We start from the raw sequence: 18,800 nt of genomic DNA, 5'->3' as shown, positions 1-18,800 counted from the left end.
ACTGCAAGTTCCGTGACCCCCCCCCCCCCCCACCCCCCTCGAGCCGAGGGCCCGCACCATGCATGGCTCACCACCAGGGAGCGCCACAGGGAGGCCATTTTAAAATATCCCACACTACGTTCCCAATGTTGGGGGAGTCCAGAACCAGGGGCCACAAACAGTCTGAGAATAAAGGGGAGGCCATTTAAAACTGAGGAGAAAAAAAAACCTTTTCACCCAGAGAGTTTTGTTAATTTATGGAATTCTCTGCCACAGAGGGCAGTGGAGGGCAAATCACTGGATGAATTTAAAAGAGAGCGAGATAGAGCTCTAGGGGCTAGCGGAGTCAGGGGGTATGGGGAGAAGGCAAGCATGGGTTACTGATTGTGGATGATCAGCCATGATCGCAATGAATGGCGGTGCTGGCTCGAAGGGCCAAATGGCCTCCTCCTGCGCCTATTTTCCATGTTTCTATGACCTTATGACCTAATGGGGACTAACGGAGACAAAAGACAATAGACAATAGGTGTAGGAGGAGGCCATTCGGCCCTTCGAGCCAGCACCACCATTCAATGTGATCATGGCTGGATCAAAAGAGTGTTGATAAAGGAGAGAAGATGTTATCTGTCCACCTCAGCCGAAGACTGGCACTCAGGCTGCTGGACCAACCTACAGCATCTCCAGGATACGAACCATTTTAACTCCCCCTCCCATTCCCACACTGACCTTTCTGTCCTGGGCCTCCTCCATTGTCAGAGTGAGGCCCAGCGGAAACTGGAGGAGCAGCACCTCATATTTCACTCGGGCAGCTTACACCCCAGCGGTTTAAACACTGGATTTTCTAATTTTAAGTAACTTCCACCTACACTCCCCTCCTCTCTCCCCCCCTTGCCCCCCTTCCTCCACCCTAGTCCTTTAACCAGTTCCTTAGTCCACCTAATTGAATCCCCTCCTGAGATCACACCTTCCCCAGCCAACAATGGACCCTCCATTCGGTCCGAAGAAGGGTCTCGACCCGAAACGTCACCCGTTCCCTCTCTGCGGAGACGGTGCCCGACCCGCTGAGTTACTCTGGCGTTTTGTGTCTGTCTTCCGCCTCGTCCTTACCTTCACAGCCCACGAGGGTGAAGTCCTTGTTGAGGGCAGAGACTGCGTGGGTTCCACTTGATGACAGGCGAGCAGAGGGTTTCCCTGACAGGAGGGATAAGAGTTCAGGTGATCATATCCCATCCACCACACCGCACAGAGTAGATTTACGAGGATGTTGCCAGGACTAGAGGGTGTGAGCTACAGGGAGAGGTTGAGCAGGCTGGGTCTCTATTCCATGGAGCGCAGGAGGATAAGGGGAGATCTTATAGAGGTGTACAAAATCATGAGAGGAATAGATGCACAGAGTCCCTTGCCCAGAGTTTGGGAATTGTAAATGTGTGGAATTCTCCGCCTCAGAAGGCAGTGGAGGCCAAGTCTCTAAATGCATTCAAGAGAGAGCTAGATAGAGCTCTTAAGGATAGCGGAGTCAGGGGGTATGGGGAGATGGCAGGAACGGGGTACTGATTGAGAATTATCAGCCATGATCACATTGAATGGCGGTGCTGGCTCGAAGGGCCGAATGGCCTACTCCTGCACCTATTGTATTGAGGACCAGAGGACATAGGTTTAAGGTGAGGGGGTGGGGGGGAGGAGGAGATTTAATAGGAAATCTGTGGAATTCATTGCCACAGACGGCTGTGGAGGCCAAGTCAATTGATATTTTAAAGGCGGAGATAGATAGATTCTTGATTAGTGCGGGTGTCAGGGGTTGTGGGGAGAAGGCAGGACAATGGGGTTGGGAGGGAGAGATAGATCAGCCATGATTGAATGGCGGAGTAGACTCGATGGGCCGAATGGCCTAATTCTGCTCCTATCGCTTATGAGCATGAACGTATGAAAGTGCGGGGCGCTGTTTTTCACGCAGAGGGCGGTGGGCGTGTGGAACGGGGGTTGTGGACGTTCGGCAGGTCCCCTACCCGCCGATCCAGAGGCGCTGGAGAGGGCGGTGCCTGGCCGCGTGGAGACACGGGCGGTGGGAGGGAGCGCGACCCCGCTGGTCCTCCCATCATCCTCCGCCAGCACGTCAGGCAGCTTCCCCACCGTCCCCTCGAGCAGGAGGCACATGGGCATGTACTGGAGCACCTGCAACACAAGGGCACGCACAGAGCACGGTGCACGGTCACAGAGAGAGAGAGACAGAGAGAGAGAGACGGAGAGAGGGAGACGGAGAGAGGGAGACGGAGAGAGAGAGACGGAGAGAGGGAGACGGAGAGAGAGAGACGGAGAGAGGGAGACGGAGAGAGGGAGACGGAGAGAGGGAGACGGAGAGAGAGAGACGGAGAGAGAGAGACGGAGAGAGGGAGACGGAGAGAGGGAGACGGAGAGAGGGAGACGGAGAGAGGGAGACGGAGAGAGAGAGACGGAGAGAGAGAGACGGAGAGAGACGGAGAGAGGGAGACAGAGAGAGAGAGACGGAGAGAGGGAGACAGAGAGAGGGAGACGGAGAGAGGGAGACGGAGAGAGACAGAGAGAGAGAGACGGAGAGAGGGAGACGGAGAGAGGGAGACGGAGAGAGAGAGACGGAGAGAGAGAGACGGAGAGAGAGAGACAGAGAGAGGGAGACGGAGAGAGGGAGACGGAGAGAGGGAGACGGAGAGAGGGAGACGGAGAGAGAGAGACGGAGAAAGAGAGACGGAGAGAGACAGAGAGAGAGAGACGGAGAGAGGGAGACGGAGAGAGGGAGACGGAGAGAGGGAGACGGAGAGAGGGAGACGGAGAGAGAGAGACGGAGAGAGAGAGACGGAGAGAGACAGAGAGAGAGAGACGGAGAGAGGGAGACGGAGAGAGGGAGACGGAGAGAGGGAGACGGAGAGAGGGAGACGGAGAGAGAGAGACGGAGAGAGACGGAGAGAGGGAGACGGAGAGAGAGAGACGGAGAGAGGGAGACGGAGAGAGAGAGACGGAGAGAGAGAGAGACGGAGAGAGAGAGACAGAGAGAGAGAGAGAGAGACGGAGATACGGAGACGGAGACGGAGAGAGAGGAGACAGAGAGACGGAGACAGAGAGATGGAGACAGAAACATACTGCCTCACCTGCAACACAAGGCCACACACACAGAGCACAATAGACAATAGACAATAGGTGCAGGAGGAGGCCATTTGGCCCTTCGAGCCAGCACCGCCATTCAATGTGATCATGGCTGATCACTCTCAATCAGTACCCCGTTCCTGCCTTCTCCCCATACCCCCTGACTCCGCTATCCTTAAGAGCTCTATCCAGCTCTCTCTTGAATGCATTCAGAGAATCGGCCTCCACTGCCTTCTGAGGCAGAGAATTCCACAGATTCACAACTCTCTGACTGAAAAAAGGTTTTCCTCATCTCCGTTCTAAATATGCCTACCCCTTATTCTTAAACTGTGGCCCCTTGTTCTGGACTCCCCCAACATTGGGAACATGTTTCCTGCCTCTAACGTGTCCAACCCCTTAATAATCTTATACGTTTCGATAAGATCTCCTCTAATCCTTCTAAAGAGAGCACCTGCAACACAAGGCCACACACACAGAGCACGATGCACAATCACAGAGAGAGAGAGAGAGAGAGAGAGAGAGAGAGAGAGAGAGAGAGAGAGGGAGAGAGAGAGAGAGGGAGAGAGAGAGAGAGAGAGAGAGAGAGAGAGAGAGAGAGAGAGAGAGAGAGAGAGAGAGAGAGAGAGAGACGGAGAGAGAGAGACGGAGAGAGAGAGACGGAGAGAGAGAGGCGGAGAGAGAGAGGCGGAGAGAGAGAGGCGGAGAGAGAGAGGCGGAGAGAGAGACGGAGGGAGAGAGACGGAGGGAGAGAGACGGAGGGAGAGAGACGGAGGGAGAGAGACGGAGGGAGAGGGATGGAGAGAGAGGGATGGAGAGACAGAGAGATGGAGAGAGAGAGACGGAGACGGGGCAGAGACAGAGACGGAGATGGAGATAGAGAAATGGAGACGGAGATGGAGAGAGACAGGGCGAGACGGAGAGAGAGAGGGAGAGAGAGAGAGAGAGAGGGAGCAGGAATCAGACAGAGTGATGGAGAGCTGAGTCGTGCCTCACCCTCAGGTAGTTGTGGATGGTTGTGACGGAGTGGAGGTGACACACCAGCCACTGCAGGTAGATAATGATGTCCTCCTGGGTCACGCATTTGCTGGGTGGGCCGGCGTCCATGAGATGGCATTCCCGTGCCCGCGCCAGCCTGCCCGCCCGCTGCACGGCATCATCGTGCTCCTTCATAACGCGGGACATTTGTTCCTGGGGAGGACAGGTGATGATTAAAATGTTCATTGGTGAAGCGTCCTTCACTAGACAATAGACAATTGTGATCATGGCTGATCATCCACAATCAGTAACCCGTGCCTGCCTTCTCCCCATACCCCTTGATTCCGCTAGCCCCTAGAGCTCTATCTAACCCTCTCTTAAATCCACCCAGTGATTTGGCCTCCACTGCCCTCCGTGGCAGAGAATTCCACAAATTCACAACTCTCTGGGTGAAAAAGTTCCTTCTCACCTCAGGTTTAAATGGCCTCCCCTTTATTCTAAGACTGTGTCCCCCGGTTCTGGACTCCCCCAATATTGGGAACGTTTTCCTGCATCTAGCTTGTCCAGTCCTTTTATAATTTTATACGTTTCTATAAGATCCCCTCTCATCCTTCTAAACTCCAGTGAATACAAGCCCAGTCTTTTCAAATTTTCCTCATATGACAGTCCCACCATCCCGGCTGAAGTAACTCATCGGGGGGGGGGGGGGGAGAGAAGGGTCTTGACTCGAAACGATCTACATTTTCCTTGAACCGCATCCCCTTTGATGTCCCATTTTAACACCTTATCCTTCCACATCTCTGCATCTCCCTCTTCACTGACTCTCAGTCTGAAGAAGGGTCTCGACCCAAATCGTGACCCATTCCTTCTCTCCAAGGATGCTCTCTGTCCCACTGAGTTACTCCAGCTTTTTGTGTCTAGAAGTTAAAAATCTTTGATTCCGCTAGCCCCTAGAGCTCTCTTTTAAATTCATCCAGTGAATTGGCCTCCACTGCCCTCTGTGGCAGAGAACTCCACAAATTCACAACTCTCTGGGTGAAAAAGTTTTGTTCTCATCTCACCCCTAACCCTAACCCATTATTCTTAGACTGTGGCCCCTGGTTCTGGACTCCCCCAACATGATCACATTGAATGGCGGTTCTGGCTCAAAGGGCCGAATCGCCTCCTCCTGCACCTATTTACTATGTTTCTAAATAGAGTGAATAGAAGGGAGGTCGGGTTGTGTGATGGACTGGGCTGCATCCACAATTGGCTGCAAATCCAAGACTTTAAAGTCGAAGTTATGTTTTGAGTAGGGTTGCCAACTATCTCACTCCCACATAAGGGACAAGGTGACGTCGCCGCCCCGCGCCCCACGTAACCTCACGCAGAGCCCGGGCCTCCAGACCTATACAGTCCGGACCTACACTGTCCGAGCCTACAGCGTCCGGGCCTACAGCATCCGGGCCTGCAACGTCCGTCTGGGCCTACAGGGGCCCGGCCTACAACGTCCGGGCCTACAACGTCCAGGCCTACAACGTCCGGGCCTACAACGTCCGGGCCTGCAACGTCCGTCCGGGCCTACAGCGTCCGGGCCTACAGGGGCGGGCCTACAACGTCCGGGCCTACAGTGTCCGGGCCTACAGGGGCCCGGCCTACAACGTCCCGGCCTACCATGTCCGGGCTTACCACGTCGGGGCCTACAACACCCCCTGAGCCTAATATGGGACAAGGGCGGTCCCGTATGGGACAAACCAACTTAGCCCAAAATACGGGATGTCTCGGCTAATACGGGACAGTTGGCAACCCTCCAGCAAATCCAAAACTCTAAAGTCGAGGTTATGTTTTGAGGCCTACCTTGTAGAGAGGATAAAGTTGCTCAATAACCTTTGTGTGCTGGCAAAACCTCTTCCAACGCAGCATGTGCAGATATTTGCATTGAGCTAACTGGTGAATCCGATCTGTGAAAAACTGCAGCGGATGAAACACACAAATGTTAATGAGTAGCATTAACGTCGGCCATTTTATCAAATAAAGTCTATGAGGGGAACAGATCGGGCAGATGCACACGGTCGCTTGCCCAGAGTAGGGGAATCGAGGACCAGAGGACACAGGTTTAAGGTGAGAGGGGGAAAGATTTAATAGGAAATCTGTGGAATTCTTTGCCACAGAAGGCTGTGGAGGCCAAGTCAGTGGATATTTTTAAGGCAGAGATAGATAAATTATTGATTAGTACGGGTGTCAGGGATTATGGGGAGAAGGCAGGAGAATGGGGTTAGGAGGGAGAGATAGATCAGCCATGATTGAATGGTGGAGTAGACTTGATGGGCCGAATGGCCTAATTCTGCTCCTATCACTTATGAACGTGAGCTTATGAAACTGAGGGGCAACTTTTCCCACACAAAGGGTGGTGGGTGTGTGGAACGAGCTGCCAGAGGAGGTAGCTGAGGCAGGGACGATCCCAACACTGATGGGCTGAATGACCTAATTCTGCTCCTATAACTTATGAACACGTGAAAATGACCTGGAATAAACAATTAACAGCACAGCGCAGCAAATGGGCCTTTCCGATCTTACTTACGGCACAGTGAAAGGCCTGGATAGAGTGGATGTTTCCACTAGTGGGAGAGTCTAGGACTAGAGGCCACAGCCTCAGAATAAAAGGACATTCCTTTAGGAAGGAGATGAGGGGGAATTTCTTTAGTCAGAGGGTGGTGACTCTGTGGTTTTCGTTGCCACACACGGCTGTGGAGGCCAAGTCAGTGGATATTTTTAAGGCAGAGATAGATAGATTTAATTTTTTTTTTTAGATTTAGAGATACAGCGCAGAAACAGGCCCTTCGGCCCATCGGGTCCGCGCCTCCCAGCGATCCCCGCAAACTAACACTATCCTACACCCACTAGGAACAATTTTTACATTTGCCCAGCCAATTAACCTACGTTCCTGTACGTCTTTGGAGTGTGGGAGGAAACCGAAGATCTCGGAGAAAACCCACGCAGGTCACGGGGAGAACGTACAAACTCCGTACAGACGGCGCCCGTAGTCAGGATCGAACCTGAGTCTCCGGCGCTGCATTCGCTGTAAGGCAGCAACTCTACCACTGCGCCACCGTGCCGCCCAATTAATGGATTCTTGATTAGTGCGGGTGTCAGGGGTTATGGGGAGAAGGCACGAGAATGGGGTTAGGAGGGAGAGATAGATCAGCCACGATTGAATGGCGGAGTAGACTCAATGGGCCGAATGGCCTAATTCTGCTCCTAGAACTTATGAATTTGTGAGCAAGGTCCATGCTGAACATAATGCCAAGTTAAACTAATCACCCCTGCTGGTCCGTGATCTATATTCCACCCCTTCCCCCCCAATCCATGCACGTCCACCTCTTAGGTGAAGTTTCAGGCCTTCTTCAGACCGTTCCTGTCTCGAAACGTCGCCTATCCATGTTCTCCACAGATGCTGCCTGACCCGCTGAGTTACTCCAGCACTCTGTGAAACGTCGCCTATCCATGTTCTCCACAGATGCTGCCTGTCCCGCTGAGTTACTCCAGCACTCTGTGAAACGTCACCTATCCATGTTCTCCACAGATGCTGCCTGACCCGCTGAGTTACTCCAGCACTCTGTGAAACGTCACCTATCCATGTTCTCCACAGATGCTGCCTGACCCGCTGAGTTACTCCAGCACTCTGTGAAACGTCACCTATCCATGTTCTCCACAGATGCTGCCTGACCCGCTGAGTTACTCCAGCACCCTGTGTCTTTCTTGGTAAACCAGCATCTGCAGTTCCTTGTTTCTGCCTCCTCTACACTAGCCCCACCTGCCCGTATTTGGCCCATATCCCCCTAAACGTTTACAATCCATATACCTGTCCAAATGTCTTTTAAATGTTGTTGTCGATACCAGCAGCAATCTCTGTGGTTCCAACCACAACAGGACCCTCCACACTCTCGCCCTCTGCCACTTACCTGTGAGTTTATAGAGTCAGAGAGTGATACAGCGTGGAAACAGGCCCCTCGGCCCAACTTGCCCACACTGGCCAACATGTCCCATCTACACTAGTCCCACTTGCCTGCGTTTCGCCTATGTCCCGTTAAACCTGTCCTATCTACGTACCATGTCTAAATTTTAGATTTTTTTAGAGTTTTAGATTTAGAGATACAGCGCAGAAACAGGCCCTTCGGCCCACCGGGTCCGCGCCGCCCAGCGATCCCCGTACATTAACACTATCCTACACCCACTAGGGACAATCTTTACATTTACCCAGTCAATTAACCTACGTACCTGTACGTCTTTGGAGTGTGGGAGGAAACCGAAGATCTCGGAGAAAACCCACACAGGTCACGGGGAGAACGTACAAACTCCATACGTTCTATCCAACAAAGGCGCCCTTAGTCAGGATCGAACCTGAGTCTCCGGCGCTGCATTCGCTGTAAGGCAGCAACTCTACCGCTGCACCACCGTGTTTCTTAAATGTCCCAGCCTCAACTACCTCCTCCGTCAGCTCGTTCCATACACCCACCATCCGGTTGTGTGAAAAAGTTACCCCTCAGGTTCCTATTAAATCTTTTCCCCCCTCATTTTAAACCTCTTGTCCTCGATTCCCCTACTCTGGGCAAGGGACTCTGTGCGTCTACCCGATCTATTCCTCTCATGGTTTTGTACACCTCTTTAAGATCACCCCTCATCCTCCTGCGCTCCATGGAATAGAGACCCAGCCTGTTCAACCTCTCCCTATAGCTCACACCCTCGAGTCCTGGCAACATCATCGTAAGTCCTCTTTGCAACCCTTTCCAGCTTGACAACATCTTTCTTATAACACGGTGCCCAGAACTGAACACAATATTCTAAATGCGGTCTCACCAACGTCTTGTACAAATGCAACATGACCCCCCCAACGTCTATACTCAATACTCTGACTGATGAATTTATTGTACATAATCTGTGTGTATGGAGTTTACAGGCCTGTAATGGTGCTGTAAGTAAACATTTCATTGTACTGATGCAAGTTCATATGACCCACTGGGACTCCTGAATTTTATTATTCCATTATTGTTCATTCAATTTATATTTGCACTACAATCTAGGCTTGTATTCACTGGAGTTTAGAAGGATGAGAGGGGATCTTACAGAGACGTATAAAAATTATAAAAGGACTGGACAAGCTAGATGCAGGAAAAATGTTCCCAATGTTGGGGGAGTCCAGAACCAGGGGCCCCAGTCTTAGAATAAAGGGGAGGCCATTTAAAACCGAGGTGAGAAGGAACTTTTTCACCCAGAGAGTTGTGAATTTGTGGAATTCTCTGCCACAGAGGGCAGTGGAGGCCGATTCACTGGATGGATTTAAAAGAGAGTTAGATAGAGCTCTCGGGGCTAGTGGAATCAAGGGGTATGGGGAGAAGGCAAGCACGGGTTACTGATTGTGGATGATCAGCCAGGATCACAATGAATGGCGGTGCTGGCTCGAAGGGCCAAATGGCTTCCTCCTGCACCTATTTGTTTCTATGTTTCTAATCTTCTAGCAGCTCGTTCCATACACCCACCACCCTTTGTGTGAGAAGGATACCCCTCGGGTTCCTATTAAATTCCCCCCCCCCCCCCCCCCTCATTTTAAACCCATGTCGATTCCCCTGCTCTGGGCAAGAGACTCTGTGCGTGTGCGTTTGAGGACATCTTGTTACCTGGTGAAGGAGTAGAGGTAAACTGTCGGTCGTGTATTCCGGTTTCAGGCAACTTTCCAGCTCCCTCTGCATGACATCTGCTTGGATTAGAAGTGGTTTGGCTTCAGCTACCTACCAAATAAAGAAAGAACAAAACAGTATAGACACAGAGTGCTGGAGTAACTCAGCGGGTCAATAGACAATAGACAATAGACAATAGACAATAGGTGCAGGAGGAGGCCATTCAGCCCTTCGAGCCAGCACCGCCATTCAATGCGATCATGGCTGATCACTCTCAATCAGTACCCCGTTCCTGCCTTCTCCCCATACCCCCTCACTCCGCTATCCTTAAGAGCTCTATCCAGCTCTCTCTTGAAAGCATCCAACGAACTGGCCTCCACTGCCTTCTGAGGCAGAGAATTCCACACCTTCACCACCCTCCGACTGAAAAAGTTCTTCCTCATCTCCGTTCTAAATGGCCTACCCCTTATTCTTAAACTGTGGCCCCTTGTTCTGGACTCCCCCAACATTGGGAACATGTTATCTGCCTCTAATGTGTCCAATCCCCTAATTATCTTATATGTTTCAATAAGATCCCCCCGCATCCTTCTAAATTCCAGTGTACACAAGCCCAATCGCTCCAGCCTTTCAACATACGACAGTCCCGCCATTCCGGGAATTAACCTAGTGAACCTACGCTGCACGCCCTCCATAGCAAGAATATCCTTCCTCAAATTTGGAGACCAAAACTGCACACAGTACTCCAGGTGCGGTCTCACCAGGGCCCGGTACAACTGTAGAAGGACCTCTTTGCTCCTATACTCAACTCCTCTTGTTACGAAGGCCAACATTCCATTGGCTTTCTTCACTGCCTGCTGTACCTGCATGCTTCCTTTCATTGACTGATGCACTAGGACACCCAGATCTCGTTGTACTCCCCCTCCTCCTAACTTGACACCATTCAGATAATAATCTGCCTTTCTATTCTTACTTCCAAAGTGAATAACCTCACACTTATCTACATTAAACTGCATCTGCCATGTATCCGCCCACTCACACAACCTGTCCAAGTCACCCTGCAGCCTTATTGCAACTTCCTCACAATTCACACTACCCCCCAACTTAGTATCATCTGCAAATTTGCTAATGGTACTTTTAATCCCTTCGTCTAAGTCATTAATGTATATCGTAAATAGCTGGGGTCCCAGTACCGAACCTTGCGGTACCCCACTGGTCACTGCCTGCCATTCCAAAAGGGACCCATTTATCCCCACTCTTTGTTTTCTGTCTGTCAACCAATTTTCTATCCATGTCAGTACCCTACCCCCAATACCATGTGCCCTAATTTTGCCCACTAATCTCCTATGTGGGACCTTGTCGAAGGCAGCATCTGTGGAGAACATGGATAGGTGACGATTCACAGAGTGCTGGAGTAACTCAGCGGGTCAGGCAGCATCTGTGGAGAACATGGATAGGTGACGTTTCACAGAGTGCTGGAGTAACTCAGCGGGTCAGGCAGCATCTGTGGAGAACATGGATAGGTGACGTTTCAAGGAGGGACGTTAGCGCGTTTGTATGGTTATATAAATCCTACTTGTGATAGATGGCTTCACTGACTCATATGTTTTGGTCTTGCCCACTTTTGGAAAAATATTGGAAAGAAATTTTTGATACTATTTCTGTAGTTTTAGGTATTGATTTACAACCTCATCCTATCACTGCAATATTTGGGCTACCAATGATAGATTCTATTCATCTGTCCCTTTCAGCCAGTCGGTTGATTGCTTTTACTACATTAATTGCCAGAAGATCTATTTTATTTAAATGGAAAGACTCTAATCCTCCCACCACACTCCATTGGTATTCTGAAACGATATCATGTTTAAATTTAGAAAAAATTAGGAGTGATATTGTTGAACCCTCGATTAAATTGGATAGGACTTGGGGAAGCTTGATTCAATATTTTCACACAATATAAGTTGTTCCCTCTCCAGCCGTTATAATAATTTTTTACCTTTATTTGGTGGAACAGATTTAACGACAAACAGGGGTCTAAACGGTTGACATTTTTGTTTTGCAGCCCAGATTCTGTTTTTTTGTTGTCTGTTTGCTTATTTTAGTTTAGGGGGGTAAAAATTTGTTTTTTCTTTCCTTTTTATCTTTTTTTTACAATATATATAAGTTCTCTTTTAACCTTTTATCTATAATTACATAGAGACTGGGAGGTCTATACCCTATATGTATTTTGAAACTGGATTTATATTAAGGCTACATTTGTTGTTAATGTAATCCTGATCCCTATGTATCAATATCACTGTTATGCTTATTATTTTTGAAATTTAATAAAAAGATTTGAAAAGAAAAAGAGGAGAACATGGATAGGTGACGTTTCACAGAGTGCTGGGGCAACTCAGCGGGTCAGGCAGCATCTGTGGAGAACATGGATAGGTGACGTTTCACAGAGTGCTGGAGTAACTCAGCGGGTCAGGCAGCATCTGTGGAGAACATGGATAGGTGACGTTTCAGGTCGAGACCCATCTTCAGTCAGTCTCGTCCCAAAACGTCACCCATTCCCTCTCTCAAGTGACGCTGCCTGACTCGCTGAGTTACTCCAGCATTTTGTGTCTATCATCGGTGTAAACCTGCATCTGCTGTTCCTTTCTACAAAGTGTAGCTATTTTCACAAACTAGTTCAGGATTTCTAATGGATGTCCAGATTCTGAAGGAAAATAACTGCAGATGCTGGTACAAATCGAAGGTATCACAAAATGCTGGAGTTACTCAGCGGGTCAGGCAGCGTCTGGGAGAGCGGGAATGGGTGACGTTTCGGGTCGAGACCCTTCTGTCCGGAGGGTCAGACAGAACCGGTGCGGCTCGGCCGCTGGACTTAACAGTGCCTGGTGCAGCTCGGCCGCGGGACTTTACATCGCTGGTGCGGCTCGGCCGCGGGACTTTACATCGCCCGGTGCAGCTCGGCCGCGGGACTTAGCTGCGCACGGCTTGGTCGCGGGGCCTTTCATCGCCCGGCTCGGCCGCGAGACGTTTCAGCGCCCGGTGCGATTCGGCCGCGGGGACTTCCATCCCCTTGCAGGGACTGTGCGGGTCGGTCGGGGATGAGCTGTCTGTCCGTGGGCGTGGGGAAGAGAGTGGAAGTTTTGTTGCCTCCATCACAGTGAGGGGGTGTTTGGAGTCACTGTGATGGACGTTTGTGTTGGGGCTATGTGTCTTGTGTTCTTTTTTTCTATGACTGCTATGTAGTTTCGTTCGGTACTTCGGTACCGAATGACAAATAAAGCTCTGTTATACTGTTATACCGTTAAGGGTCTCGAGATCAGTCTGAAGAAGTGTCTCGACCCGAAACATCACCCATTCCCTCTCTCGTAGATGCTGCCTGTCCCGCTGAGTTACTCCAGCGTTTTGTGATAACTCCAGATTCTGAACCTCTTCCAATTTGCAAATGGCAGCACACTTTCCACTCTGGAAATACAGTGGGGAAACAGGCCCTTCGGCCCACCGGGTCCATGCCGACCAGCGATCCCCGCACACTAGCACTATCCAACACAGATGGGGCAACTTGCAACTTCTACAGAGCCAATTAACCTACACGTCTTTGGAGTGTGGGAGGAAACCGGAGCACCCGGAGTAAACCCACGAGGTCACGGGGAGAACGTACAAACCATGTGCAGGCAGGATGGAACCCGGGTCTCTGGTGCTGTGAGACCGCACCTGGAGTACTGTGTGCAGTTTTGGTCTCCAAATGTGAGGAAGGATATTCTTGCTAATGAGGGCGTGCAGCGTAGGTTTACTAGGTTAATTCACGGAATGGCGGGACTGTCGTATGTTGAAAGACTGGAGCGGCTAGGCTTGTATACACTGGAATTTAGAAGGATAAGAGGAGATCTTATCGAAACGTATAAGATTATTAAGGGGTTGGACACATTAGAGGCAGGAAACATGTTCCCAATGTTGGGGGAGTCCAGAACCAGGGGCCACAGTTTAAGAATAAGGGGTAGGCCATTTAGAACGGAGATGAGGAAAAACATTTTCAGTCAGAGAGTTGTGAATCTGTGGAATTCTCTGCCTCAGAAGGCAGTGGAGGCCAATTCTCTGGATGCATTCAAGAGAGAGCTAGATAGAGATAGAGAGGATAGCAGAGTCAGGGGGTATGGGGAGAAGGCAGGAGCGGGGTACTGATTGAGAATGATCAGCCATGATCACATTGAATGGCGGTGCTGGCTCGAAGGGCCGAATGGCCTCCTCCTGCACCTATTGTCCATTGTCTAACTCTACCGCTGCGCCACCGTGTTGCCCAAAGTAAGATCAAAGACTTGGTGAGCATTCTTCCAAACGGCAGTCAGGCCTGGTGTTACTTCTCAGACTATCTCTAAAGTCTCCCCATACCTTACCTGCAACGCTCTCTTTAAGTGCAGTTCTCGCTCTTTTCTGAAGTGAGAAATATCCTTTGGTATGCCAACAGAACTGAAAAATATATAAAAATATCAATACAAAAAATCTGCAACAGTAATAGACAATAGACAATAGGTGCAGGAGGAGACCATTCAGCTCTTCGAGCCAGCACCGCCATTCAATGTGATCATGGCTGATCATTCTCAATCAGTACCCCGTTCCTGCCTTCTCCCCATACCCCCGGACTCCGCTCCTTGATACAACCATACACCATAGAGATTTTCCTTTACAATATCGAAATGAGGTCAGATTTTTTTTAATGATTGTCTTGCAGTAAACGTTATTCCTTTTATCCTGTGTTTGAAAATAACTGCAGATGCTGGTACAAATCGAAGGTATCGCAAAATGCTGGAGTAACTCAGCGGGTCAGGCAGCATCTCTGGAGAGAAGGAATGGGTGACGTTTCGGGTTGAGACCCTTTTCTGAAGAACGGTCTCGGCCCGAAACGTCACCCATTCCCTCTCTCCTAGATGCTGCCTGACCCGCTGAGTTACTCCAGCATTTTGTGATACTTTCCCTTTATCCTGTATCTGTTCACTGTGAATTGCTCGATTGTGATCAGTCTAAAGAAGGGTCTCGACCCGAAACGTCGCCCATTCCTTCCCTCCTGAGATGCTGCCTGACCTGCTGAGTTACTCCAGCATTTTGTGAATAAATACTTTCGATTTGTACCAGCATCTGCAGTTATTTTCTTATATATAGTACAGCCATTCTGCTGACTGGTTAGCAAACTAAATAGACTGGTTAAACTAAACTAATAAACCTTGAAGAAGGGTCTTGAAAGCACGGTGGCGCAGCGGTAGAGTTGCTGCCTTCCAGCGAATGCAGCGCCGGAGACCCGGGTTCCATCCCGACTACGGGTGCTATCTGTACGGAGTTTGTACGTTCTCCCCGTGACCTGCGTGGGGTTTTTCCGAGATCTTCGGTTTCCTCCCACACTCCAAAGACGTGCAGGTTTGTAGGTTAATTGGCTTGGTATAAATGTAAAAATTGTCCCTAGTGTGTGTAGGACAGTGTTAGTGTGCGGGGATCGCTGGGCGGCACGGACCTGGTGGGCCGAATGGCCTGTTTCCGCGCTGTATCTCTAAATCTAAAACTAAACAAAATGGCACCTATCTGTTCTTTCCACAAATGCTGCCTGACCTGCTGAGTTACTCCAGTACTTTTGTGTTTTGCTCAAGTCTCTGCAATTCCTTGTATTAACATAAATCATGTTTGGCTGTACTTTTATCCGATGTATAATCGACCATGACAGTCTAAATAGGTTTAGCTTTATTATTGTCACGTGTTCCAAGATGCAGGGGAAAGCGTAGTTTTGCATAGTAACCAAACAGATCAGATAATACTGTATATCAGTACATTTGTCACACTTAAATCCAATCGGTGCAGCGGTAGTGTTGCTGCCTTACAGCGAATGCAGCGCCGGAGACCCGGGTTCCATCCGGACTACGGGTACTGTCTGTACGGAGTTTGCACGTTTTCCCCGTGACCTGCGTGGGTTTTCTCTGAGATCTTCAGTTTCCTCCCACACTCAGGTTTGTCGTTTAATTGGCTTGGTAAATGTAAAAATTGTTCCTAGTGTGTGTAGGATAGTGTTAGTGAGCGGGGATCGCTGGTCGGCGTGGACCCGGTGGGCGAAGGGCCTGTTTCCGAGCTGTATCTCTAAATTAAAGGTAGATCGGAGGGGAAGATACAGAGTGCAGAATATAGTTCTCAGCATTGTAACGCATCAGTTCCACAAACAAAGTCCAATGTCCGCAGTGGGGTAGAGGTGAATGGGACAGTACCCCAGCTTATGGAAGGGCCGTTCAGAAGCCTGGTAACAGAGGGGAGGAAGCTGTTCGTGAGTCTGGCGGTGCGCGCTTTCAAACTTCTGTACCTTCTGCCGGACGGGAGCAGGGAGAAGAAGGAATGACCGGTTTAGTTTAGTTTAGTTCAGAGATACAGCGCGGAAACAGGCCCTTCGGCCCACCGGGTCCGCGCCGAACACCGATCCCAGCACATTAAAGTTAGGAAAAGGGGACGTACAACGAGATCTGGGTGTCCTAGTGCATCAGTCACTGAAAGGAAGCATGCAGGTACAGCAGGCAGTGAAGAAAGCCAATGGAATGTTGGCCTTCATAACAAGAGGAGTTGAGTATAGGAGCAAAGAGGTCCTTCTGCAGTTGTACAGGGCCCTAGTGAGACCGCACCTGGAGTACTGTGTGCAGTTTTGGTCTCCAAATTTGAGGAAGGATATTCTTGCTATTGAGGGCGTGCAGCATAGTTTACTAGGTTAATTCCCGGAATGGCGGGACTATCATATGTTGATAGACTGGAGCGGCTAGGCTTGTATACACTGGAATTTAGAAGAATGAGAGGGGATCTTATCGAAACATATAAGATTATTAAGGGGTTGGACACGTTAGAGGCAGGAAACATGTTCCCAATGTTGGGGGAGTCCAGAACCAGGGGCCACAGTTTAAGAATAAGGGGTAGGCCATTTAGAACGGAGATGAGGAAAAACTTTTTCAGTCAGAGAGTTGTAAATCTGTGGCATTCTCTGCCTCAGAAGGCAGTGGAGGCCAAGTCTCTGAATGCATTCAAGAGAGAGCTAGATAGAGCTCTTAAGGATAGCGGAGTCAGGGGGTATGGGGAGAAGGCAGGAACGGGGTACTGATTGTGAATGATCAGCCATGATCACATTGAATGGTGGTGCTGGCTCGAAGGGCCGAATGGCCTACTCCTGCACCTATTGTCTATTGTCTATTAACACTATCCTACACACACTAGGGACAATTTTTACATTTACCAAACCATTTAACCTATGTAAACCTGTACGTCTTTGGAGTGTGGGAGGAAACCGGAGATCTCGGAGAAAACCCACGCAGGTCACGGGGAGAACGTAAAAACTCCGCACAGACAGCACCTGCAGTCGGGATGGAACCCGGGTCTCCGGCGCTGCATTCGCAGTAAGGCAGCAACTCTACCGCTGCGCCGACTGGGGTGGGACAACATAACATTATGACGCTGTCAACGGGCCACTGCGATGTACGAGTAAAATATAAATATTACCTAAAGGGTCTGGTGGGTGAACCTTGCAGGATTCCATTTTCTTCGATCTCCTGCTTGAGTTCAGCCAAGCCTGTCGCCAGCTGTTTCTCCAACATCTGGACCTTTGGACTCTCAGAGAATGTGTACCTTTCCCCCATCGTTGACACCTGTTGATAGACGGAATAGAAACATAGAAAATAGGTGCAGGAGTAGGCCATTCGGCCCTTCGAGCCTGCACTGCCATTCAATATGATCATGGCTGATCATCCAGCTCAGTATCCCGTACCTGCCTTCTCTCCATACCCCCTGATCCCTTTAGCCACAAGGGCCACATCTAACTCCCTCTTAAATATAGCCAATGAACTGGCCTCAACTACCTTCTGTGGCAGAGAATGCCACAGATTCACCACTCTCTGTGTGAAAAAAAACGTTCTCATCTCGGTCCTAAAAGACTTCCCCCTTATCCTTAAACTGTGACCCCTGGTTCTGGACTTCCCCAACATCGGGAACAATCTTCCTGCATCTAGCCTGTCCAACCCCTTAAGAATTTTGTAAGTTTCTATAAGATCCCCCCTCAATCTTCTAAATTCCAGCGAGTACAAGCCGAGTCTATCCAGTCTTTCTTCATATGAAAGTCCTGCCATCCCAGGGATCAATCTGGTGAACCTTATCTGTACTCCCTCTATGGCAAGAATGTCTTTCCTCAGATTAGGAGACCAAAATGTAAACAAGGATTGGAATACATTATCTCTGAGGGAAAATACTGCAGGTCCACCACCGATTTACTGGCAACCTGTGGTTCAGCACATCCAGGCAAAACAATGGGAGTGCCCCCCCCCCCACCCCCCCCCCCCCCCCACCTCTGGAAGTCCCCCTGAAAATGTGGCACCTCAGCTGGTTGAGGCAGCCAATCTCAACCTCATCGGGACTTCCAGCGACACGACTTCTTTTTAGTTCAGAGATACAGAGCGGAAACAGGCCCTTTCGGCCCACCGGGTCCACACCGACCAGCGAACCCCGCACACTAACACTGTCCTACACCCACTAGGGACAATTTTTACATTTACACCAAGCCGATTAACCTACAAACCTGCACATCTTTGGAGTGTGGGAGGAAACCGAAGATCTCGGAGAAAACCCACGCAGGTCACGGGGAGAACGTACAAACTCCGTACAGACAGCGCCCGTAGTCGGGATGGAACCCGGGTCTCCGGCGCTGCATTCACTGTAAGGCAGCAACTCTACCGCTGCGCCACCCTGACCGCCCTTCACTGTATCTCAGTTCATAAATTCTATCAGCAGAATTAGGCCATTCGGCCCATCAAGTCTACTCCGCCATTCAATCATGCCTGCTCTATCTCTCTCCCTCCTAACCCCATTCTCCTGCCTTCTCCCCCGTAACCCCTGACACCTGTACTAATCAAGAATCTATCAATCTCAAAAATATCCACTGACTTGGCCTCCACAGCCTGCCTGTGGCCATGAATTCTGCAGATTCACCACCCTCTGGCTAAAGAAATCCCTCCTCGTGAGCAGAATGATGATGGTAGCGCAGCGGTAGAGTTGCTGCTTTACAGCGAATGCAGCGCTGGAGAC

General features: G+C 50.0%; 1 protein-coding gene across 1 annotated transcript in view; it reads right to left on the bottom strand.

The window, feature by feature from the left end:
- Positions 1 to 17,362, bottom strand: part of ccdc162 (coiled-coil domain containing 162) — a 124,037-nt gene extending 106,675 nt beyond the window's left edge. Inside the window, exons 1-7 of the mRNA XM_078400077.1 lie at positions 17,226 to 17,362; positions 14,111 to 14,183; positions 9,726 to 9,836; positions 5,908 to 6,021; positions 4,090 to 4,284; positions 1,986 to 2,151; positions 1,087 to 1,170 (exon numbers count right to left, since the gene is read on the bottom strand). Coding sequence (XP_078256203.1) covers positions 1,087 to 1,170; positions 1,986 to 2,151; positions 4,090 to 4,284; positions 5,908 to 6,021; positions 9,726 to 9,836; positions 14,111 to 14,183; positions 17,226 to 17,362 — 880 coding nt within the window. The remainder of the gene's footprint in view (positions 1 to 1,086; positions 1,171 to 1,985; positions 2,152 to 4,089; positions 4,285 to 5,907; positions 6,022 to 9,725; positions 9,837 to 14,110; positions 14,184 to 17,225) is intronic.
- Between the last annotated feature and the right edge of the window lie 1,438 nt (positions 17,363 to 18,800).

The sequence above is a fragment of the Rhinoraja longicauda genome, chromosome 5, assembly GCF_053455715.1.
Source record: "Rhinoraja longicauda isolate Sanriku21f chromosome 5, sRhiLon1.1, whole genome shotgun sequence".
Classification (NCBI taxonomy): Eukaryota; Metazoa; Chordata; class Chondrichthyes; order Rajiformes; family Arhynchobatidae; genus Rhinoraja; species Rhinoraja longicauda.
This window is presented reverse-complemented; position numbering and strand designations above follow the sequence as displayed.